This window comes from Palaemon carinicauda, chromosome 44 (genome assembly GCF_036898095.1).
Source record: "Palaemon carinicauda isolate YSFRI2023 chromosome 44, ASM3689809v2, whole genome shotgun sequence".
Taxonomy (NCBI): Eukaryota; Metazoa; Arthropoda; class Malacostraca; order Decapoda; family Palaemonidae; genus Palaemon; species Palaemon carinicauda.
In genome coordinates, this window is record NC_090768.1 from 36,072,621 (window position 1) to 36,099,299 (window position 26,679).

General features: G+C 39.3%; 1 protein-coding gene across 1 annotated transcript in view; it reads left to right on the forward strand.

Moving 5' to 3' along the window:
- Positions 1-9,757: 9,757 nt before the first annotated feature.
- The window catches only part of Prp4k (Pre-mRNA processing factor 4 kinase), an 82,692-nt gene continuing 65,770 nt past the window's right edge, over positions 9,758-26,679 (forward strand). The window contains exons 1-4 of the mRNA XM_068366986.1: positions 9,758-9,891; positions 22,652-22,831; positions 23,520-23,772; positions 26,001-26,153. Of these exons, the coding sequence (XP_068223087.1) occupies positions 9,887-9,891; positions 22,652-22,831; positions 23,520-23,772; positions 26,001-26,153 (591 nt within the window). The 5' untranslated portion in view covers positions 9,758-9,886. The remainder of the gene's footprint in view (positions 9,892-22,651; positions 22,832-23,519; positions 23,773-26,000; positions 26,154-26,679) is intronic.

Consider the following 26,679-nt stretch of genomic DNA (forward strand, 5'->3'; position numbering starts at 1 on the left):
GTAGCATTTTGTGGTCTATTTCCAATTGTAAAAAAGAAACAGAAAAGTTATACAAAATGATTGCCAAATTTATAATGAAGTAAAGATTAGCCATGAATTTCTTGATTTTGCTAGATTTCAGTCTCGAGCTCTACTGACCTCTGCTTGTTCCATTCCAGGTTACTGTTAAGGTTTACATCATCTTAATTTTTGCAATTTGGTGGAGCAAGTAACTGCAACAGAAGTATCATCATTACATACTGGAATCTTATTTTGTAGACCAACAATTAATCGCTAGTTAAGAACAAAAATACTTATCTCGGAGCACTATCCTGATGAGGACATAACAAGATAGGATCAGGCTTTCTAAATTGCTATCGATTATTGATTGCAAAATTTTGTGTGAGGACCAAGTCTGCAGTAAAATTAATTTAAAAAAAAAAAACCGAAGACTATCCACTGCCAAGGTCATCTTTGATGTAAGTATAACATATTACATGGTTAAATATAGGTCAATATGAAAGTATTTTTCTCTGCAAATTGGTTGTCAAAAAACTTGGTGTCGTTTCAAGGTTTAAAGATCACAATTTCGGTGACTAAACAGTACATTGAAAGGGTGAGGACTTACCTGAAATTTTTGTGTACACTACAGGATATTTTGGCTTTATTAATTAATACTTTGCCAACAAAACATGGTCAGTAATTCATTAAAAGTGGCATAGAATCCCAGATATCAGGAATAAAGGAATATTTGTTTAAGACGATAGCTTCAAATGTCCTATAAAATTTTGTGAGGCCTCTTAAGAGAATCCCATCTTTAATTTATTAGCTTGGTATAACAGCTTATAGATGTAAAGGTAGGGAGTTTTGACTTGTTTTGCAAGACTTTTTAAGAGAATATGAAATTTGCTTGTTTCTTGATTACTTCGTAGTCAGTAGTGAATATAATGGCAATCAACATGGAAGTGTATAAGCTTGAACTTTTAAGTATATATTGATGGGATGGTATTATCATTAATTTCCCCATGGAGGGAAATGACATCAGTATGTTTGTGTTACGCTATAGGAATTACTAAAGGCCCTTCACTGTATCCCTTCAACCCAAAGTTCTACCCACTTTTTAGTCTTTACCTTTATTCCTGTCAAATTTCTTCCACAATCTTGTCCAACTTATTTTCATTTGCAATCATAGAAATTTTCCTATGTTGTGCCCTGGTGCTGAATGTCCTCTGTGGCCCCAGTACTGGTTTATGTAGCCCTAATTCCAAGAATCTAGTCAAATTTACATTAATTCTAAATGTTTTCAGCCTATAGTTATTTTTTTTTTTTATAGCACAGGTACGTAGTTGTATTTGGGGAACAGTATGTGGTATCTCTCCTATATAATAAAGAGCAAGTGTCTGACTATATATATAAATATATATATTTCTTCTGGTCACGCTGAGCTCTCCCCATTCCTCATGTAGGGGGTAGAGGCTGTAGTCATATCCTGGTAATAGGGGACTGAGTGTGCATATTTGTATCGATATTTAGCCATCATTTTTGACAGGTCACATACACTAGTTTGTTAATAAAGATAGCCATGATTATGGTGCAATAGTCAGAGCTGCTATTAACCCCAGGGATGTTGGTCTAAACTATGACTGAAACATTTGGAAGTACAGTGCCAGGAAATATGAAATGTTTCCTTTATTACCCGGAGACAATCATAAATACTGACTGACAATGCCAGTCAATATCACCAATGGCAAATCATTGAAATGTCCAGAGATTATCAATAAAGTTTTGTAGTAAGGGATGGGACTATTTACAGTTTCCAAATGAAGCAATAGAGTAATTGATCACGTTACTACTGGCATTGTGCTATTTATTTATTTGCTAAAAAGGTAAGAATTTTATAGTTGACCCATTCCCTTCTTTTGATGATAGAAAGGTAACTTAGTTATATGAAGAACAGCTGCACACTGTATATGGCTAGTACTAAGCTGGTAGATGTAGATAATCAACACAAATCTAGTCTGCAATCTTACCTTCAGCTCCCTAGTGTGACCCACTTATTAACCTACCACTTTGTCTCTCTTCCTTCTTTCTTTTATCCATCTTGCTGTCCAACCATCCTATTTTTAATCCCTAGTGCAACTGTAAGCGTTTATCCTGGTGGCTACATGGTTTGAGTTCTATAGATAGAAAAAAAAAAAATTCCATCAGATCTTGGAGTGTAGAACTGGGCTACAAATGTGTATCTAATGGAAAAGGCAGGTCGTGGTCAGAAGCATTACGCTGTCATACAAGAATATTGGTCTTGAACCCTCAACAGTAAATCACCATATATTCCAATTAAGTTGAAGAGCCAACTTTGATTATCACCAAAAGGGACTTGTCATTAATATTATTATTATTACTTGCTAGGGAGTTGGAAAAGCAGGATGCTACTGTATAAGCCTAGGGGCTCCAACAGGGAAAATAGCCCTGTGAGGAAAGGAAAAATAAAATATTGAAATGATATCTCCTATATAAACTATAACTTTAACAAAACAAGAGGAAAAGAAATAAGATAGAATAGTATGCCTGAGTGTACCCTCAAGCAAGAGAGCTCTAACCCAAGACAGCGGAAAACCATGGCACAGAGGCTATGGCACTACCCAAGACTAGAGAATGATGGTTTGATATGGAGTGTCCCTCTCCTAGAAGAGCTGCTTACCATAGCTAAAGAGTGTCTTCTACCCTTACCAAGAGGAAAGTGGCCAATTATCGTGCAGTAACCCCTTGGGGGAAGAAGAATTGTTTGGTAATCTCAGTGTTGTCAGGTGTATGAGGACAGAGGAGAATAGGTAAAGAATAGGCCAAACTATTCAGAGTGTGTGTAGGCAAAGGGAAAATGAACCGTAACCTGAGAGAAGGATCCAATGTAGCACTGTCTGGCCAGTCAAAATATCTCACATCTCTCTAGCAGTAGTATCTCCATTTTGAAATATATTAGTAAAGAAATATGGATATTAGGGTAAGATGTGCTCTGAAACTCTAAACACAAGAATGTTACCTTTTCTACAGCTACTAACGTATCTTTGAGAAGGGCATATGACCCACAAGTCTCTTGCCACTTGTGGAAGGTTGTACTGTTTTTAATTGAAAACTAACATGTGTCTCCAAAAGAAAAGGAACAGTTGTGGATGTGCTATATGGCAAGAAAGTGGTTCTAAATCTGTATCGGCAGGAGGTACAATAGCCTTGTTTTTTTATTAATCGTGTTATTGATAAGATATTTTTGCACCATGTAGAGGGAATGGATTGCTTGTGGTTGATGGTTTGGAGGAAGAAAGGTAACAACCATTTGGTCATACTGAAACTACAAAGATGTATATACTTTAGCCTACACTACTAACAGTAATGGTCAACTGAGAGACAATCATTTATAAAAAGTAGTGTGTTTTAACATGTTTTACTCTTAAGCAAAGGCACACATACACAAGACTGAAAGGTTATGGGGCTTATTACTATTATTATTACTTGCTAAGCTACAGCCCTAGTTGGAAAAGCAGGATGCTGTAAGCCCAGGGGCCCCAATAGGGAAAATAGCCCAGTGAGGAAAGGAAACAACGAAAAATAAAATATTTCAAGAACAATAACAACATTGAAATAAATATTTCCTATAAAAACTTGAACAAAACAAGAGGAAGAGAAATTAGATAGAATAGTGTGCCCGATTGTACCCTCAAGAAAGAGAACTCTAAGAGACCATTAAGACCATGGTACAGAGGCTATGGCACTACCCAAGACTAGAGTACAATTGTTTGATTTTGGAATGTCCTTCTCCTAGAATAGCTGCTTACCATAGCTAAAGAGTCTCTTCTACCCTTACCAAGAGGAAAGTAACCACTGAACAATTGCAGTGCAGTAGTTAACCCCTTGGGTGAAGAAGAATTGTTTGGTAATCTCGTTGTTGTCAGGTGTATGAGAACAGAAGAGAATCTGTAAAGAACAGGCCAGACTATTCAGTGTATGTGTAGAGAAAGGGAAAATGAACTGTAACCAGAGAGAGGGATCCAATGTTGTACCATCTGGCCAGTCAAAGAAACCCAAATCTCTCAAGTGGTAGTATCTCAACAGGTGGCTGGTGCCCTGACCAACCTACTACCTATAAGAATTGGGAATATGCTTACCAGCTAGTTAGTCCCTGAGATTACTCCTTAACTAGAAAACGGATTTTGAGCGAAGCAAAAAATCTATTTTTGGGCTCAAGCCATGTCGTCGTGATGGAAGTTCCTTAAAGTAGCTTCCTAAGGGATATATGTACTACAGTGATATTCCCAGAGAATTTTACCTTTAGGTATCCAGAATTCTAACTCCTGGCGTGAATATCCTTAAAATTTCTCCAAAGGATATCGCATAATATCAGCGGACGCATTCTTGACACGCCTCCATAGCAATCTGCACCCCAAACAGCGTTTTGGCTTCGAGGATTATGTGACAAAAGGGAGCCGTCCAAAGGCTCTCCCCGCTCTCGTAATACTATTGGGAATAAAACAGCGCCATTCCCACGATGGCGGACATTCCTTTTTTTGTAGCGATCTCGCTCGGTGATATTTCCTGGTGATCTAACTTTTCGATCGTTTTACAGGATTATTATTATGCTTTCTCCATCTTCTTCCGCCTCCCCCTCCACACAGATCAGGCTCCCTACGACTGATCTGGGACACCGAAGCGATAATAAGACGTCACATTCGAACGTCTCATTCAGTCTTGGTGAAGTTACCCATCCCTCTCTTAAAGGGACGGCAGCTAGTTAGTCCCTGAGATTACTCCTTAACTAGAAATATATTAGTAACATAGAAGTTACCGCCAAGCATGTAGAACAAAATCAGGAGAGAATGGAGCCAAAGAACAAATTTCATATGAAGTTCTTTTACAGTAAATACTGTGAACATTACTTATGAGTCCTTGTGTCCTACCTTGCCTCTCTTTTCACTTTTCCTTTTTTTTTTTCTTTGCAGCCCAACCTCTTAACTTTTACTCCACATTGTAGCTGGAAGGTTTTCCTTAGTTGCGCTTGGCTGCTGAATGACCCATAGGCTCCAGCACTGGGCTGTGTAGCCCAAATTCATAAATTCAATCTCTAGCTGCACTAACCTTTTGCCTTTTATTATACTTCTGTTCCTGACTCCATGTTGCTGTTCAACCTCATATTGCAATAAAGGGGTTTTCCCCCCAATTACACATGAATTGGTGCCTCAGTCCCCAGAACTTGGACTTGTAGCCCTAATTCATCATTCCATTGAATCCACCAGTAAACATTTATTTCCTTAAAATAAAAAGAAATAAACCGTGCTTGTGAACGGGCTCTTAACTTACATTTTTTAGGCAGGGTATACCGATCCGAGTGTTTAAGATTACTGTAGTAGGAAACCCTTTTCTGTGAATTTGAAACTGTTGTGTATTGATTAGTACTCTAAATATAACGTCATGTAGGTAATGGCTAATATACATATACACAAATAGAATATCTTTAAAGTAGAATCGTAGTACAATACTGTACCACAGATTTTCTGGTCCTGAAAATTTTAATATGCTTTGCCTATGCAATATGAACAATAAATCAAAATAATTATACCGTATACCCTGAAACATTTAAGGAAGCAGTTTTCTTCTTGAAAGGAAATAATTAACCCTTATTATGTTATTTTTTAGGATTGTGGTAGATTAGTGGATATATGACACTCAATTGGCTGTTAAATCAAGAGTACAGCTGGATTTCTGTCGATTGTTAATACAGCCTTATCCTTGTGAAGTAGGGATTAAACATTATGGGCTGCTCATCAGCAGTCGTTGCCTTATCCTCCATGATCCTTGCTTGCATGGGAAGTGATGAGGTCACTGAATGCATGTGCGCTGTGCTCTAGTAGGTTCTTACCTGTACCTTTCCTCTACTCCTCACAAGTTGCATTTAAACCATGCAAGCCATATACCAAAGTACTGTAGCCTAATATTAAATGATCTCTGCAGCATTCCCTTACCTAATCTTTATTGGTTTGTGCCTTCCACTTTTCACCTGTTTCCTTTGGGCCCTTCTCGCTAGTGGGTAAACCCAAGGAGACTCTGTAAAATTATGACTATCAGTACTTATAATTAAACTACATGGAGTGTGCACATGAGGTTTTCCCAACTCTGATGACCTGACATTGGAGGCTTGGGATAAGTGTGGAAACCAGATTTGTTGTTTGGGTCCCTGGATGTGATATAGCATTCAGTATTTCACACACATTATTTGGTAGATAATGATGGGGTGAAGGGTCCATGTAACCAGAGTATAGGGAGAAAATTTGGAGGAAGACTATTCAAGATCGGGGAACTCGTGCTTCTCTTAATTGCCTGGAAAGTCAAAATCCAGAGAAGGACTGAGTTACTGGTCTGAGGTTGAAAAAGCCACAAATATTTGACATGGAGTACCGTGATACAAAATTTGTTTTACAGTTAATCTGTAGTTGAATTTGAAATACATGTAAGTGTATATCTAAAAAATGGTGTCACAGATGATGTGCCATATGCTACGATAAAACGTCATCCAGATTAATTGTCATTGCTCTTGGATAGCGGTCATATCGGTAGAGAATAAAGGTAACAAGATGAAAGGGAGCAAAGACAGGAGACTTCTCGATTGGGCCGTCGATTGGTCCTGTGAAGCCATTCAGCACCCAATTGCAACTTGGGGAAAAGTCATCAGCTACAATAAGAAGTAAATGTTAAAAGAGGTTGGAAAGAAAGAAGGAAAAGGGTTGCAGGAATGGAGGTGCAGTAAAGTAGAAGTATACAAAGCAAGGACAACTAGGAAACCAAAGTACTGTAATGCTACAAAGATTTTTAAGTAATGGCAAACAAATCCCTTCTGCTGACTAAAGGAGAGCTCTATCCATTAAAAGGTTATGGTATCTCAGTGGAAATATTGGAGACACACAAAGTGGGTTTGTCAGCTTGAGCTGTCCTAACGACTTTATAGTTTTCAATAATGAAAACAACTTTACCATCCATGTGAGCTGAAATTGGGAAGTTTTAGGCCACACAGGTTTACATGCCGAGTCATCAGCAAGCAGCAGCTTGGGCACAGATCATCTGCCTATATGATTAATTTCTAGAACACATGCGACAGCAGTGACCTCTGCCATTCTTAAGCGACCGAAAGAAACTTCACAGTGAGACTTCATTGGAAATTGGTAGGTTATATAGTAAAGAGATAACCAGACCACTGACTACTGGGCTTGGTGATAGAATTAGATTGTAAATGAAGTACAATATGGAATTAAAAAAAAAAACTTCCAATTGCAAGGTTGGAAGAGAAAACAGAACGGATAAAATAAAATGCGAAATGCAGCGGAAAGGATGCTGCAAAGAACTTTAGTAGTGCTTATACTGAAATGAGTTTCCTAAGGTAAATGGGAAGGAATTTGAATATAGGCAGCAGTTCAAACTATTCTGATATATTGGAGGTAAGCAAGGTGTGTAACATGACTTCACAATTGAAGAAAAGTTGACTGAGGAGAAGATGACTTATTTCCAAGAAGATCCAAAGCAAATAATGGAAACACTGGTTTTTCAACTCTCAAAATTCCAGATAACATGGCTCTGAATATGAGAGATGACCAAAGAATTATTACATTTTCATGAGATTGCCAACAACAATGACAGGGATAGATAAACTCTAAAAATGGACTGAGGGAAAGCTGGAATCATGGCTGATGGGAGACTTAGAAGTAGAGTTTTTGGCTAAATACATTTATGTAAGAATGAACTGCCAGAGCAAATGGTGAAATCTTTGCAACTATTCCTAACAAAATCAATAAATCTGAGTTCTAAAAATACAGGACTATGGCCATCTTGGGTCCAATCTTGAATGTATTATTGAGCAGCCCTGTAAAATTTGAAGGCAAGATGTTGAAGGGGAATTGATTGCATTCATAGTGTGCAATAGAAGATATTTTTTTTTTTTACTGATGTATTGGAAATGTAGAATGTTGTGTATGTGTTATAGACTAATGTTTTGATAGAGTGAAGCTGTCAGTGCTCGTCAATATGAAAAAAGAAACAGTAGATGCTAATAGAAAACTTTTATAAAAACTGAAAGATAGAGATTGAAGCAAAGAAAAGTAAATGCATGGAAACAGAGGATAATAAAAGTATTTGTGATTTATTTTAGTAATGTGGTAAATTTATAATTTTGATATTTAATATGATTGGTCAGAAGGCCATAGACTACAAGGGTTGCTGCAGAACCCTAACAGGACCAATGTGGAAAGGTGATAAATATAATTGAGGCGAATACTTAATCAATAGTAATGACAAAGAACCAAGGACAATATATCTCTGATATAGGTATATTTGAGGAAATTATTAAACGGATCAATTATGTAAGCAGGTACAGTATAGCTCGGTCAACATATGTCAAATATAAGACGGAAGTAAAAGCATTTAATATATTAAGTTTTTCCAAACCTATAATTGTTTATGGGATTGTGGGCTACTTATGAATCCGGTTCAGAGTTGGGACCGATGAGGCCATTCACAAGTTGCAACATGAAGTAATAGTAGAAAAGGTTAGTCAGCAAGAGACCATAAAGATATCTTGATTGGACAAAATATATGGAGGGACATGGTAGGTCCATATATTGTATAGATATGAAGGGTGATTTGTAAATGAGAGACAGGAAGAAGAAGGATACAATTGTGGAGAAGAATTTTGTGTTATGGAAAAATTAACTAATTAAATAATCTAAAGACTGTGAATAAAACAATTAGGAGAAAGCTTAATTTTCCGAGGTGTGTTAAGGAGAGAGTTTGGTTTTGAAGGGTACATTTGGAAAAAGATAAAATAAAAGGAAGGAGGCCAGGATGGAAACGGATCAATGGAGAGATAAGCCACAGAAATTCTGAATTGATGCAGGAAAAGAAAATATCAAAAGTTCACAGGCACCAATATCTTTTGAAGAGTGACACTGAAAAATATATCATATAAATTGGATGTCGGAAAGACAACAGTTCAAGATTAGGTTCAGGGCTGAAGCCTGGCTTTTGCAACTGCTATAATGAATACCAAAATGGTTGTCACTCAGTTTTGAAATACTTATCTAAAATTGGAGAGTTTGCTATAATGAGAGTGATGTTCCCTGTGGGAATCAAAGATGATATCACATAACTAATATGCTTATTTTTAAGGTTTAATAATGAAACAAAGTGCTCTGGTTTTCTGTTACTGGGTGAAAATTTTTTCCTAGGCGTGCTTTAAACAGTTTATAATTTCCTCTAGTTGTCAATGAGTTCTTAAAAAATATATCAAAAAGCATATTCTATTTGTTACTGTACTTCATGATATATATTTTAATTAAGGTTTAATAATGACGAAACAAAGTGCTCTTGTTTTCTATTACTGGGTGAACATTTTTTTCCTAGGCGTGCTTTAAACAGTTTGTAATTTCTCCTAGTTGTCAATGAGTTCTTAAAAAAATATCAAACAGCATATTTTACTAGTTACTGTACTTCAGGAAATATATTTTAAACGTGCAGTTGCATTCTTACCTACAATATTTTGCTATACGTAGACACCAATAAACATTTATACAAGAAGAAGAATAAATTGTACCGTAAAATTTATGCAATACATCTGATTCTAGTGTATCTTTATATTGAATGTTATATAATGGAAATATTGAGCTAATGAAAATATTAATCGCCAAAAAATACAAGATTCACGAATCATAAAAAAATTATAGAAAAATTAAAGAAAATATCTTAAGAAATGATCATTATTCCGATGTTTTAAGTTGACGATACGATAATTGACTCAAAGCATAAGCGATGCGATTTGCATCCGTCATCTTCATTTTGTTTAGTGAACTTTAGTAGTAAATCTATTTTCGTAAAAATGAAGTAAGTAATTCACGTTTTGTCAGTAATTATTAGAGAAATTGTAAATGTAAGAGAACAGACATGAGGGAAATGTTATCTTTTGGTGGTTAAGTATGAGCCACGTCTCGGGAAAGACTGCCAATGTTCTAGTGTTTATTAGACTACGTTAGCCTAACTTTACTCTTAATTTATTGAATTTCTGATTCTTTCTTGGTATTTTCATAACATTAATTTTAAAATTTATCATTTGGATAGTACCCCAAACACCGTGTCGTTATTTCTCGTTAGGTATATTTTAGTCTAGGTAGCCAACGTGTAAGCATAGCCTACCAAAACCGAGGACGCTAGCCTATTGTTGACTACAGTTGCCTACTGTATTTACGCTATGTACGTTATCTAACTAACACAATCACCTGCTTTTTACAATTAATATTTTCCAAGGAAAGCTTATGTTGAGTAGCTTTTAGAATGGCAATCACCCACCAGCTATTCATATTATAGAGATAGCTTATGGTTGTAGTCCCCTCCCTCCTTTATGACATTGATATAAGCAAATATGTTATTTGGATTAGGCCATATCTTTTTGATTTTGTAATTTGTGAATTATACTTCCTAGTCTCCTTGCCGGAGCCGAACTGTGGGCCGCAGATCTACAAATGCTCCTTTTCATTTACTTCCCGACAAGCTTCCCATCCGTGACTTAGTTTTGCAAGTGCATTTCTACTTTAACCTTTCGGTTAATGTCATCATAAACGTCCTAAACACAAAACTCTTATTTTATTTTAAAGGAAAATGGCGACATGTTAGAATGATCCTAGTAAAAACGTCCACATTAAAAGAGTATGAAAGAAGAAGGTACCAATTTATAGACGTTGGTGCTAGCATCATGTGATAGTGAAAAGGAAGAGGCTATTTAGCCGGTCCCGGTAAAATAGACAAACCTACTTTTAAGCTTATTTTGCCGGTCCCGGTAAAATGGACGAACTTGCTTTTAAGCTTATTTAGCCGGTAAATATTATAAATAATGGCAATAAAATGAAATAAATTACAAAACACTTAAAAGAAATTTATTTATATAATTTTAAAGACAATTTTGAATCTTGTTCACTACAAATTAAAAAAAAATCATTAAAACGATTATTTTAATCAATTATTACAATAAATACAGCTGTCTTAGAATTTTTAGGCATAACAGTCTCTGCAAATCCAAAACTTTCCTTTCGGGAGCGTTATTTTACCAATACACTTAAGGTGCACCCACTGAAGACAACAGTCACAGACCACAGAATCCATCTTGCTCAAATCCTGACTACAGAGCTCACACGTCCACCGTGCTGACAATCTTGAGGCTTCATAAACATGCTCTACAGCTCTCCAACCGTCTGAATCAAAATATCGGCGGATTTTGTGGATTGAAACATTTTCATCCAGACATGCTGATGGAATTGAAGAAGGGTTTTGTTCTACCGCATTTTCAAAGAGAACCTTTCCACGCATGGCACAGATGGCATCTTTATCACTTACAAAGTAGCCAAGTACCTGTAGATCCCTGTCATTAGATGAATGAAGTTGGCTTATCAAGTCTTGACTTTTTCTTTGGAAGTCCCAGAACATTATTGTTTGATCCTTTAGGTCTACCCCTTTTCTTGGCTTTTGGAGGCAAAGTGACATTGTCTAGTTTAGGATTAGCAGGTTCTGGAACTGCACTGTTCTCAGTAAAAGTGGGTGGTTCTGTTTCACAATCGGCTACAGATAATTCTGTACCTGTAGGAATTAAGTCAGAATTCTGTATATCTGGCAAATCACCCCGTTTTGTGCATTCAGTGATGCTGAAATTATGGTCAATTGGCATGTCAATCACTGGCACATCCTGCATGTTTGTCTATTTTACCGGACCGGCAAAATAAGCTTGAAAGTAGGTTTGTCTATTACCGGGACCGGTTAAATAAGCTTAAAAGTAGGTTTGTCTGTTTTACCGGGACCGGTTAAATAGCCTATTCGTAGTGAAAACTTCTCTGATTGGAGATTGCTAAACACTACCAGTATTAATATAACAGAAAATGGGAATTCAATGTTGGGACACAAGACCAGCTGTTGGAAATTTTAAGAATCTTTTGATTATCTTTTTTAGTATCTTAACTAATATTGTAATTTATTATGATAAAAACTCTTCACTTGTGCATCATTCAGATATTCTTTTATGTTCTATAAATTAGAACATATTATACTAGGTAAGTGTATGTTTCAAGATGAAGCCCTTCCAATGGTTAAGGACTTGGTGTCCTATAGTCCATTTCTTTTAGCGATGCATATTTGCACCGACTCGCGGCGGTGCCCTTTTAGCTCGGAAAAGTTTCCCGATCGCTGATTGGTTAGAATTATCTTGTCCAACCAATCAGCGATCGGGAAACTTTTCCGAGCTAAAAGGGCACCGCCGCGAGTCGGTGCAAATCTGCATCGCTAAAAGAAATGGACTATAGGTGATAAGGGTCCGAAGTGCTTTTGTCCTCAGTGGGTCCTACCCACTGAGGCTAAACACGTTATATAGGGAAAATGCCTCCACCAGGCTATGTTGAGTTAGTGAATGGGGTCTCCCCTGCCATGTCCCCTTCAGGCAATGGAGCCATTTGTCAGACATGATAATTGGTAATAACCTGATAACAACTTCACTCACAAATGTATGCCGAACAATAACATTAGCAACGTTACCAATGATACACAGTGTTACCAACGATGACTCGGACTGTTAAGGTAATATTACCAGTTACACAATATATAAATAATACAAAAAGGGTACAGAACCTAACAAACCCACCTAACCTAACCTAGTAGTTGACAGGTCACAAACCTCAGGTATTTACTGAGAACGGTAAAATTAGCCTCAATTCGAATGATACACAGCGTTACCAACGGTACGGTGTCATTACTAGCGATAGTAATGCTAGATATTTCCATATGTATTTTAAATAATTTTTCAATATAAGTTTTACACAATATATAAAAAGTACAAAAAGGGTACAGAACCTAATAAACCCACCTAACCTAACCTAGGAGTTCCCAGGTCACAAAACTCACGTATGTACTGGGAATGTTAAAATAAGCAACGTTACCAATGATACACAGTGTTAACAACGTTACAAAGGCATTGCTAATGGTAGCAATGCTACGGTAATATTATCATGTATATTTTAATGAATTGTTCCATACACACTTTACACAATATATAAAAAAAGGTAAAAAACGGGTGTTGATCACCCCTGCATATTCCCTATATAACATGTTTAGCCTCAGTGGGTAGGTGCCCACTGGGGACACAACCCGCTGAGGACAGTAGCACTTGGGGCACTGTTGTCCTAGGTTGGGTTAGGCAATAGCATATGGTTTTTCTCTACTGGTAGGGGCTCACAGGTGAAGATTTGGTATAGTATTACCCTTGTGTGCTGTTCATAGCTACTGTACTGTATTTGGGAGCATATGAGTAGGCAATAGGAATGTGGCATTTTAGATCAGTTTAGGTGGGAAGGGATTGCATATTTTGCTTAGGGGGGAATAGGCACAGGGGTAAAGATTTACAGTTTTTATTGAATTGGATTGCTTAACTAGACATGATTGCCTCAATTGGTAAATATTTACTTTTACTCTCTTTGCTTGTTAGTTATGACTGAAAAGATTTTAATGCTGCTGTGACCCTACATTCAGTGTAATACTATGTATAGATTTAATATGAGTGCCTATTTTTTATTGAGAATTTTACTGTACCCCACTTTTGTTTTTAATGATTGTTTGTTCCTACGTGTTATACAAACCCTCATCCTTTAATTAGGGAGATTAAGAACCTTTAAGAAAAAGAACCAACCAGTTTGGTTCTAGAGATCTTCGGTTAATACATGATCCTTTAATTTCTAGCGAAACTGGAATTCGCTATAAGAAATGGATGAGTGCTGGCTAGTTTGGTATTTTTCCCTATATGTTTAATAGGGGCTGGGGTATAACAACTTATGTATCGGTCTATTAAAATGTGAAGTACAGTATGTTTATCACTCTAAGTCCATTGTTTACATCTGAGAGACTGAAGGGGACTTATTGCGCATGCGTTTTTTCCCATGGTTTGGGAAGCTTTCTCTGCATTTACAATGACGTATTTGTCAGGTGGTTTTTTTTAAACCAATTACAGCTTACAATTACTTGTTAATGGTTCCCGGATGTTGTTCTACAACAGCCATTTTTTTCCCACCTTCGCCTTCAGGTTTAAGTTAGTCACCATCTTGTTAAGACGTCTCGAAGAGTGAACTTCAGGGAAGTACATCAATCTATTTCGAAATCTAGTGTAATTTCATTTATGTTGGCAATTCATTATGATGGAAATGCTCTCTGTTAAGTGTAAAGCTATTGTTACTCATTTGAAATTAAAAATAACAGCGAAATAAGGCCCCAAAGGTCCAATTCTGACTTAATTTTCAGCGAAGACCACCACATTTTCTACTGCAAAGCTTTTGTAAAGATTGCCAAGAAAAAAAAAGGTGACGATGTCAATCATAATTTAAGGAATTAGTTGTGATTTACTTTTTCATAATGGAAGGATTTATTTTTAGTGTGTGACCCGGGGAAGGGGGTTCCGGCTAGCGGTTGTAACCTGGGAAGGGGGTTCCGGGGGGCTTGCCCCCCAGCTAGGTGTTGTGACCTGGGAACTACTAGGTTAGGTTAGGTGGGTTTGTTAGGTTCTATACCCTTTTACAAATCTCAAAAGTTGAATAATCACATTTTGGCCTCTTTCAACCATTACATGAACCATATATTTTTCCAACTGGGTATCTTGGTCTTATTTGGCATTTCTGACCATTATTATTGCTGCAAATCACTCGTTTATGACATTTCCCCCACCCAAAATAATCCAGTTTCCCACTGGGGTGTCCATAATTGTCTTTATATAAAGGTGTCCAAAAACTCATGAACGGGTGGTTTGCCCCAATAATCATGGTCAGAAATGTATAAAGCACAAGATAGCGAGTAGGAAAAATATATGGTTCATGTATTTGGCTAGAAATTAAAGTATATATTTACTAGATCTTCTAATCCACCACTCATTGAATCTCCCTGTCTTAAAGGACGAGAATATACTTGTCGGAACAAATAATGAATTTAAAAGTTATTTGTATTTTTCCCGAGTCTTCCAAGATTAAACTTCCCTCCTCAACCCCAACCCTCTCAGTCTTGGGCCAAAGGTCGAAAGTGAAGAGTTCCCGACAAAGGGGTGACCGCAAGGCTACTCACCTGCGCTCTTCACCTGTCGTTAACTACCTTGTTAACATATTAAGCGGATTTTTCAGCGTTTTCCTAATTTAAAAGACTGAAGTTTATATAGCTAGGAAAAATACAAAGTAATATAAAAAAAAAATTTTCTAAATTTGTCCGCCGAGGTTCAAATCATACAACTACTGTACCATAACAGATTATGCAGCTATGTATATCCCGTATATCCCAAAGACGGTAAGCACAGTCCATCAGATGTGCCAGATACATTTTAGTGTGAGAGATTGTTTCTCATCCAGATCAAAATGTATGATATGAGACAGTACAGTACTAGTCAAATTCATCTCTCTCTCTCTCTCTCTCTCTCTCTCTCTCTCTCTCTCTCTCTCTCTCTCTCTCTCTCTCTCTCTCTCTCTCTCTTTTTTTGTGGAGTTGTTATTTTTACCATGGTTATTGATTCTAGTGGAACTTGCTTCTACAGTACATTGTTTTGATAATTTGCCTTGCCTATGGACTGGTAATTTTGATAATTTGCCCTGCCTATGGACTGTTAATTTGAGATTAAATCATTTAGAAATTAAGCTATAAATAGGAAACATGTTTTAAACATTTGACAGTTTTGAATTTAAATGCTTGTAACAATAATAAGAAAAATACAAATTTTTCAATATTAAACTTACCCGATAATCATGTAGCTGTCAACTCCGTTGCCCGACAGAATTCTATGGAGGGATACGCCAGCTATCACAATACTAGAAGGGGGTGTATTTACCAGCGCCACCTGTGGCCAGGTACTCAAGTACTTCTTGTTGACACCTCCTCAATTATTCCTCTGTCGTGCTTCCGGCAAGACGTTCTGGGATACGCTTATGTTCTTGGAGTATTTTCACGACTTTGGTGAAGTATTTCTCTTTGATTTCGGCTGTCGCTTTACTGGAAACTTCTATATTAGCTTAGTTAGCTTTTGGAATTAATTTGATTATTTATGGTGACGAGAGTGTATGAACTCTCGTTCACCTTTCAATGGCCGACCCTTCCCTTAGACGGAAGTGTTGGTGTCTAAGAGAGTATAGACTCTCTTTCTTAATTTTGCTTAACAAAAGTTATAGATTTATTTTATATCTCTCCGCCTCTTATAGGCCTCTTCGATTAACTTCCTTTTATTATAAACTCATTAAAATAAATTTTATATTTGTTTATATTCGACCTTCCTAATAGTAGGCGGTCTTTTACCGAAGTTAATAAACTTTGAGCCCGTCATTTCGGTTTTACCTGTTAACATATTATGCTATTTCCGCCACAGAGTTTGAAAGATTTTCTTTGACAGTCTCGTACTGTTTTCAAAGTTGAACTAACGTTTTGTTTTGTCTCTGCAGTTGTTGACGTTCAGAACGTTCAACTTGCACTCTATCGTTACGATAGAGAAAGAATGTTCACGGTTTCACGTTGCAGTAAGAGTAACCGTGTCTAGCGTTTTGTTCATTCTTTCTTAACTTAATGGTTTTGATCCTAATAAAGGAACTTTTCAGTTTTTTCCTTTAACAATAATATGTTTTAACGATATATATGATTGGGCTCTTCTCTCAGGTTCTAAGTCAAGAGAGAGAGAGAGAGAGAGAGATAGAGACGGAGGGAGAAAGAGGATAAACGTTTCATTCAAGCCTGCCAGGCGTACGAGTAACGTCGTTATCGTTTTTGCTCTTCTCCCTAGTCTCTTTAGGGGAAGAAACTAAACGTTTCTAGAGTGATCTAGTGTTTAGTCTCTTTCCAACCACTGAATTATCTTTCATTAGATTTTTCTGTTACATTGTAATTCTGTTTTCGCAATTACTAACTTTGAGAAAGGATAGAATTGCGTATTTCAGGTACAAACCACTTAAAGTTTCGAGTTCAGTGAAATAAGTGCAAACAGAAATCAAAGTGATAAGTGATTAGTGCGTGAGGGTACTTTTGTGCGCGCCAGTCGTCCTCCCAGTCCGGGACCTCTTGCAAGCTCCCAAGCCCAGGGGAGAAGCAATGTCGAAGGGCATAAGGGTTCAGCAGGCCTTGATCGGCGCACAGAAGTATTCTCGGTGGTTGTGGGCGTGTCTTACCAAGACCGTCACTCCCACCCGCAGACGATTGAGCCCTTATTTTGCTCGTCTGCAGAAGAGATTAGGGGAGAAAATAAAGGCAGAGTAACGCTGGTCTCAGGTCTCAAGACCTCTTAAACGTTAAGTCCAGACCTATGCCAGACGTACGAAGTTAAAGTTCACAACCCGAATGCAGTCATTGGGTTAGCTCTGACTCTCCTCAGTCATCAGTTGATTACACTCCGCCTAAGAGGAGTAAGGTTCTGCCACAACAGATCTCTGCTGTTAAGGCTTTACCTCAGCAGAACTTAGTGTCTGCCGACCCCAAGTTAACTCTACTGCAGTCCATACAGTCACAACTTTCGGTCTTGATGCGTGAGTGTCGGGCTGAGAGTGTTGCGCCTCCGCCTCCGCCTACACTCCCCCCCGCCTATGATCGCTCCGCCTGATCACAGTACCACCTGCCAGGCGTACGATGTTGTGAACTCTACTACAGTCCATGCAAGCACAGCTTTCGGACTTGATGCGTGAGTGTCGGGCTGAGAGTGTTGCTCCTCCTCCTCCGCCTACACTCCCTCCACCTACACTCGCTCCGCCTGATCGCAGTACCATCTGCCAGGCGTACGATGTTGTGGACTCTACTACAGTCCATGCAAGCACAGCTTTCGGACTTGATGTGTGAGTGTCGGGCTGAGAGTGTTGCTCCTCCGCCTCCGCCTACACTCCCTCCACCTACACTCGCTCCGCCTGATCGCAGTACCACCTGCCAGCAGTTCCACCTGCCAGGCGTACGATGTTGAGCCACGTGCTGAGTTTGCTGTTCCCTGTGGTGTTCAGCCTCCGCCTTCCTTAAGGCAACCTTTACATTGGGATCAGGAGGATTATACCTCTCTTCCTCCGCCTCCACTTGCTGCTCCACCAGTGATGCAACACTCGGTTGAGGTACAACAACCTCTCCCGTCCATGAGTCAGTCTCCTCAGCTCTCGCTGCAGCGAGCTCAACCCTCCACAAGGCAAGCACCACAACACCTTAGCCTTGCGCCTCAGGAGCCTCAGCTTGCGAGACATTTACCTTGTTCTGCGCAGCCTCTTCCTCATCGCGCTCTGCTCACACCACAGGAACTGGAACTTGCTACTCCGCTTCCGCCAACCGCTCAGCAAGCGCAACCCTTGGATTCAACCACTCATGCTAGGAGTCAGCCTCCTCCAACCATGCGCCTTCCTTCTGCTTGTCTTTTATTCAGCCTTTGCAGACTGAGCCTCAGGTGTTCCCTCATCGGAGTCTTGAAGAGGAAACCACAACTATTGTTGTTCCAGCTCGTTCTGACTCTGCTGTTCAGCATACCTTACCTCCATTTTCATACCATGGTTTAAACCCCATGCAAGCATGCATAAAGCACTCTAGCACTGGTCATGGAATTTCTGAGAAATGTTAAACGCCATGCACACGCTCTGCTTTCCTTACAGCAGGCTCTGCTTACTACATGCTCAGCATACAGCATGCTCTGCATTCAGCATGCTCTGCATACAACATGCTCTGCATACAGCATGCTCTGCATTCAGCGTGCTCTGCATACAACATGCTCTACACACAGCATGCTCTGCATACAGCATACTCTGCATACATCATGCTCTGCATACCTTACCGCATGCTTCTCAACACATCTTGGGTTGTTGCCAACTCACTAGACTGTCAAGCAGTTTCATAACGTTGCCTTCTAGTCTGCTGCTTTTGCACCAGTGAACCCTCACTCAGAGAACTTAGCTTTTCTAGGATAAGGTCCCTGTAGATGAGAAAGTTCTTTTCTCCCTCCTTCTGATATTCCCTTGAGGACTCTGTCATTTGGAGGGAGCCTTTAGCTGCATAACCTCTTATGGACTTTTATTTAAGCATAACATGCTTACAGGGAAGGTAATGGTTCCACTTCAGCCGCTAATCCCGTCTGTTACCACACCTGCTCCCATAGACCTTGAGCTGTGTTGCATGACATGCAGTCCAAGCTTAGTCCTTGTTAGAGGATTTTTTGTTTACGGAGTCAATGTGTCACGGGGAAGACGTTCAACAACCAACAGAAGGGACTTGTTGTGACGCAGTGCGGCAACCTCAGCAACCCGTTAAGGAGTTGTCTGTACGACTCAGACAGTCTAGACAGATTCGGGTTGTCACTGTACTTCCTCGCTTGCACATGATTGACAGTTTACAGACTGTGCAGCAGTATCATGATCTTGTGTCCGGCTCCGTCAGATGACTGGCTTTTAAGAGCTCCCACAAGTCGTCGCTGTCTGGAGATTTTCAAATGGACTATGGATCTGACCAAGGAACTGGGCCTCCTGGTCAATTTTGAGGAGTCTCAGCTCGTTCCATCCCAGACCATTGTCTCCTTGGGTATGGATCTTCAGAGTCGAGCTTTTCGGACTTGTCCGTCGGCCCCAAGGATCTTCCAAGCCCTAGAATGCATCCAGAGCATGCTGAGAAGGAACCGATGCTTAGTCAGGCAGTGGATGAGTCTAACAGGGACACTTTCATCGCTGGCCCTGTTCATCGAGTTAGGGAGACTCCACCTCCGCCCCCTTCAGTATCATCTAGCTGCTCACTGGATAAAGGACATGACGCTAGAGACGGGCTCAGTTCCTGTTTCCGAAGAGATGAGGTCTACTCTAACGTGGTGGAAGAACAGCATTCTTCTCAAGGAAGGTCTACCATTGGCTGTTCAGACCCCCGACCACCGTCTCTTCTCGGACGCATCGGACACGGGCTGGGGTGCGACACTGGACGGACAGGAATGCTCGGGAACATGGAATCAGGAGCAAAGGACACTTCACATCTATTGCAAGGAGTTGTTGGCAGTTCATCTGGCCTTGATAAACTTCAAGTCCCTCCAGCTTAACAAGGTGGTGGAGGTGAACTCCGACTACACCACAGCCTTGGCTTACATCTCCAAGCAGGGAGGGACTCATTCGAGGAAGTTGTTCGAGATCGCAAGGGACCTCCTCATTTGGTCAAAAGATCGAAAGCTCACGCTGGTAACGAGGCTCATTCAGGGCGATATGAATGTCATGGCAGATCGCCTCAGCCGGAAGGGTCAGGTCTTCCCCACAGAGTGGACCCTTCACAAGAATGTTTGCAGCAGACTTTGGGCCCTGTGGGGTCAGCCAACCATAGATCTATTCGCTACCTCGATGACCAAGAGGCTCCTCTTATATTGTTCTCCGATTCCAGACCCAGCAGCAGTTCGCGTGGATGCCTTTCTGCTGGATTGGTCCCATCTCGACCTGTATGCATTCCCGCCGTTCAAGATTGTCAACAGGGTACTTCAGAAGTTCGCCTCTCACAAAGGGACACGGCTGACGTTGGTTGCTCCCCTCTGCCCGCGAGAGAATGGTTCACCGAGGTACTGCAATGGCTGGTCGACGTTCCCAGGACTCTTCCTCCTAGAGTGGACCTTCTGCGTCAACCTCACGTAAAGAAGGTACACCCAAACCTCCACGCTCTTCGTCTGACTGCCTTCAGACTATCGAAAGACTCTCAAGAGCTAGAGGCTTTTCGAAGGAGGCAGCCAGAGCGATTGCCAGAGCAAGGACGACATCCACTCTCAGAGTCTATCAGTCTTAATGGGAAGTCTTCCGAAGCTGGTGCAAGGCCAATGCAGTTTCCTCAACCAGTACCACTGTAACCCAGATTGCTGACTTCCTGTTACATCTAAGGAACGTAAGATCCCTATCAGCTCCTACGATCAAGGGTTACAGAAGTATGTTGGCAGCGGTTTTCCGCCACAGAGGCTTGGATCTTTCCTCCAACAAAGATCTACAGGACCTCCTTAGGTCTTTTGAGACCTCAAAGGAACGTCGGTTGTCCACTCCAGGCTGGAATCTAGACGTGGTCCTAAGGTTCCTAATGTCATCAGGATTTGAACCGCTCCAATCAGCCTCTTTTAAGGACCTCACATTAAAAACTCTTTTCCTCGTGTGCTTAGCAACAGGTAAAAGAGTAAGTGAGATCCACGCCTTCAGCAGGAACATAGGTTTCACATCTGAAACGGCTACATGTTCCTTGCAGCTCGGTTTTTTGGCTAAAAACGAGCTTCCTTCCCGTCCTTGGCCTAAGTCGTTCGAGATCCCAAGCCTGTCCAACATGGTGGGGAACGAACTGGAGAGAGTACTTTGCCCAGTTAGAGCTCTTAAGTACTATCTAAGAAGGTCAGAACCATTACGAGGACAATCAGAAGCCTTATGGTGTGCTATCAAGAAGCCTTCTCTACCAATGTCTAAGAACTCAGTTTCTTACTACATCAGGCTTCTGATTAGAGAAGCAGATTCTCATCTGAAGGAAGAAGACCTTGCTTTGCTGAAGGTAAGGACACATGAAGTGAGAGCTGTGGCTACTTCAGTGGCCTTCAAACAGAACCGTTCTCTGCAGAGTGTTATGGATGCAACCTATTGGAGAAGCAAGTCAGTGTTCGCATCATTCTATCTCAAAGATGTCCAGTCTCTTTACGAGTACTGCTACACCCTGGATCCATTCGTAGCAACGAATGCAGTAGTAGGCGAGGGCTCAGCCACTACATTCCCATAATCCCATAACTTTTTAACCTTTCTCTTGAATACTTTTTATGGGTTGTACGGTCGGCTAAGAAGCCTTCCACATCCTTGTTGATTTGGCGGGTGGTCAATTCTTTCTTGAGAAGCGCCAAGGTTAAAGGTTGTGATGAGGTCCTTTAGTATGGGTTGCAGCCCTGTATACTTTAGCACCTTTGAGTTGATTCAGCCTCCCAAGAGGAACGCTGCGCTCAGTAAGGAAGACGATCTTATTAAAGGCAGAGTAACGGTTCAAGTCGACTTCCTTACCAGGTACTTATTATTTCATTGTTATTGTGGATAACTGATTATATGAAATACGGGATACTTAGCTATCCTTTAGTCTTGTACACTGGTTTTTCACCCACCCCCCTGGGTGTGAATCAGCTACATGATTATCGGGTAAGTTTAATATTGAAAAATGTTATTTTTATTAATAAAATAAATTTTTGAATATACTTACCCGATAATCATGATTTAATCGACCCTCCCTTCCTCCCCATAGAGAACCAGTGGACCGCGGAATAATTGAGGAGGTGTCAACAAGAAGTACTTGAGTACCTGGCCACAGGTGGCGCTGGTAAATACACCCCCTTCTAGTATTGTGATAGCTGGCGTATCCCTCCATAGAATTCTGTCGGGCAACGGAGTTGACAGCTACATGATTATCGGGTAAGTATATTCAAAAATTTATTTTATTAATAAAAATAACATGTTTAATTTTTCTAATACTGGTAAATACAATTTATTTTAAACTAGAGTGTCGTTGAAGTTGATGATTCTCACTTTTATTTGTTGGGAAATATATGATGCTGCAAAATAACATTGGAGTGTACACAGTACGGTATATTAAATAGAAATTATCTTTGAACATTTTCTTACAGCTCAGAGGAATTAAGTCTCTCAAGTCTATCAGATGAGGATCTAAAATTAGATCCAAAATTAGCAGATGATGAAAGGTCAAGGTCCAGATCCAAGGAACATCGTCACAAGCACAAAAAGAAGCACAAACGCCATTCCCATAAACATAAGCACAGGCATAAGTCATCTTCAAGAAAAGATAGGTATGGTTGGCCGTCTGACTTGTAATTTTTCCTTATGTACTTTGCTTGTTATATTTCCTTAAGAACTTTTTAGGAAGTTCATTCATAGTTTTAGGGAATATTTTTGAAATTTTTATAAGTAATAAGTGTTCTCGTTTATTCCTGAATTTTTCTGTTTATATTAAATGATTGTAATTTCTTACTAACATAATAGGTTACAAGAAGCTCTTTGTAAGTAAAATTTTGTCCCAACTCACATGCTTACAATTTTCAGTTGCAAAGGGCAACAAATTGTCACGTCTCTATTGAAAATGTTGCTTACTGCATTAAATTACATGATATTGTTTTTAAAGTATTTCATAATGAGCTTTTGATGTAATATCTGAGTTTTACGATTTCCATTGGATTTGTGTTTGCATCTCCGAATGTTTGTCAGTTGAGGACCTTATAGCACAAGCTTCCTGTGTACAATAGTACAAAATATGTGGTTATCACTTTGGGCAATTATTGCTTTCTTGAAGTACCCTTGAGAAAATATTTTTTTTATGGGACTTGCCATCCCTTTATTTTTGCCTGTCACTAAGAATATCCTTATTTATATTTTATTCTTGCAGATCTATCTCTTCATTAATTCTTTTACAAAATCATTTGCAATATTTGTTATTATATTATGTATGTCTTTAATGATGAATATGAAATTTTATCCCAGGAAACACAAGAAACATAGATCAAGGCACAGGAGAAAAGACTCGAGTAGTTCTGAATCTCAAGAGGAAGATGTCGAACTTGTTGATCAACTCTTGGAGTCGGGAATTGGTGGGCTGGATGGTGTGGAGCCCCGTACCCAAGTTTTGGAAAGCAGAGGCAGAGATGTAGAGATTATGCGTTCATCAACTGGTAATGGGGTTCTAGAATCTATGAAAATTGTTGTCAACAATCAAAATGGCAGCAGAAATGACGAGGTAAGTAAATAGTTTAGAATAGGCTAATGACTATAAATAAAATGTCAAAGAACTTTTGCAGTTTCCACTAGCACTGACAAAATTGCTATCCTCTTTTAAATCGTACGCATTTGGATTCCTCGGGTTTATGCCGGTATAGTTATTTTGAAAACAATGGCAAATAAAGAAGGAACAAGTACAGTGCCCTGTAAAACTTAACCCCTTTGCTACGATGACGTCGTTACACGTCAAACCATGCCTAGTAATACACACCGTGAAGTCAGGATACTTCATCATCATTATTATTATCCTTACTATTATTATTATTATTATAATTACAACCTAAGCTACGAAAAATTATGGCACATGGTTGTATATCACACACAGTTCACACTCGGGAAATTTCACTAAAAATCTCGTCTCCTAATATTAGCCTCTAATATCTTCAGCCCACCAACGAAGTCTTTGGGATTTTAGCCTTTCTTTCTGAATATGAAAGAGCCATTTTAGTCGGTTTTTGTTACCATAAAATAATCACACCACTCTCTCTAGCCAATGGCGATATTCCTTACCTGAGGCATTACTCAAACCCTCCCTGACACATGCAGCTCGGAGACGTAAGGATCCTCATATCTCACCTTATCACTAACCAACCGAAATACTTGCGATTCTAGTTGTTATTCATGATTATGTAAGGTCTATTTTAGTGTATTCACATATCAGCTTACCATCAACCGAAATACTTGCGATTCCATTCAATCATGATTATGTAAGAGCTATTTTATGGGTTTTCTAGGTTGTCATTGTGTTCAAATCATAGAGAAAACCTCTCCGCCTCTGATTACAAGTCCCACCCACAACAAGATGAAAACTTGCCAGTAATGCAAATTCTCGACGAGATTTGTCTTTTTCTTATTTTATTCCTTTTTTTTCAACTATCATTTCTTCAAAATAATATAATCTTCATGTCTTATATATTTTATATTAGTTTTGGTCATTGTTTTCAAGAGTAAAATTTAGCCTACTGTCATTATTTCCATATTGCCATTCTACGCAGTACCCGTCATGTTCTTACATGCGCAGTCTTTCTTTCCAAGCCCACGAAATACCCAAAATAGGAATGATCCAGTTCATAGTGACAGTCACTCGCAAGGTGGGATGACAGACGCACGAACAAACCGTATGTCTAATGAACTAAATTTATATTACTATATATACATATTTTTTTTCTCTCTCTCTCTCTCTCTCTCTCTCTCTCTCTCTCTCTCTCTCTCTCTCTCTCTCTCTCTCTCTCTCTCTCTCTCTCTTTTTTTTATTATGTTTGATATCAACATTCCTATTTAGCTCAGAATATTCTTACTTAGACAGTCACACTGCTAGTTTTTCACACGCACACAGGTTGCTCAGGCGGCTATCCGTGTATTTCACGAACTTTTAGTGAGGTGTCAGGGTTTTTTCTCAGTTACAGGCCAAGCCCGTACATGAAAACCCCTGGTCAATGGCCAAGCCAGTGGTCGGACTCCCAACCTCCTAATAAATAGCGTAAGGTTTGTACAGTAGTAAGTGTCGGAACAAATGACATTCAAAAGTTAATTTGTATTTTTCCCAACGATACAAACCTGTAGCTATTTATACAAATTGGCCCGACATCACCTGTCCCCCGATAAGTTCTGGCTGCAATAAAGAGAGACGAGACATCACAGGTGTGTGTGTGTGAGCGAGGTAGCCGGCTACCCCCTTAACTCCCTCCCCTCGCTATCTAGCGGTAGGGTAGTTACACCTCGCTAAAAGTCTTTGCCGAAACTATAATCCCTCTAAATAGCTACAGGGTTGTATCTTTAGGAAAAATATAAATTACTTTTAAATTTGTCCTAATTTTTTATTCACTATTGAAGGTAAATGCCTTGTTGGAAGACTAGTCACATCTAGATCTTTAGACAAAGTCAGGATTTCTTAAGCAGTAGGATGGTGCTGATAGCTACGTTTTTGCCAAAAAGGGAATAGCCAAAATATTTTATAAATGAAATTTTAATTTAAGTGTTGAGAATGAATCTTTTAAGGCCAGCCCTTTGAAAGTTAAACTAGTTAATACCATTAATAATATTTATAATGATAAAAATGATACAGAGGTTCAATATGTTAACAATCATTATTACTTGTTCAGTTCTAATTATTTAGAGTTAACTTGATGACTAATCGTTGTAATGTCATCTCAGGTATTTCAAACATTTTCTCAATTTTTTTTTCAGTTTACAACCAATATTATCAGCAGTGAAGAGCAAGAGGTCAGTGAAGATGCATCGAGAGATGCCATACGTAAAGGAGATGACATGTGTATGGATTCATCGGACTACCTCTACATAGGTGAAGACCTGAACTTGGAAGAACTTATGAAACAGAAGGTAAGGGTTTATTATTGTCTGTTTTACTTTTACTTTAGTTCATTATTTGTAAGGTATAAAATTCTGTTCATTTCATATTTGTTCCTACACTAAATACAAACCCTCATTCTTTACTATTGGAGATATTCTAGCGCGAGCTGGAAAATACAGCAGAAAACCTTAACAAGGTCGTTAACGACCGGGCCGGTAGTTATCCCCCCGATGGGGGTGGGGGACTGCCGGCCGATAGCTACTGAGTACCTCCAATCGAATTCTAGCCGTCGCAGTGGTAACACCTCTGCTCCCGGTTGTGTTTAACTGGCAGACTAGCCTTTCTTTAATTGTTTTCATTAACTTTTTCTTTTTCTCTTTAAATTAGATGTGATGTCCTCTAATTTGAGGAAGTGTCCCGGGATTCCCCTGAAATCTTGTGGCACATTTATGTCACCGCCGCAGGTGGATCCTCATTCCCTGTGCCCTTCATGCAGAGGTCATAGGTGTACTGAGGACTCCCCCTGCCAAGTATGTAAGGAATGGTCGCCTACGC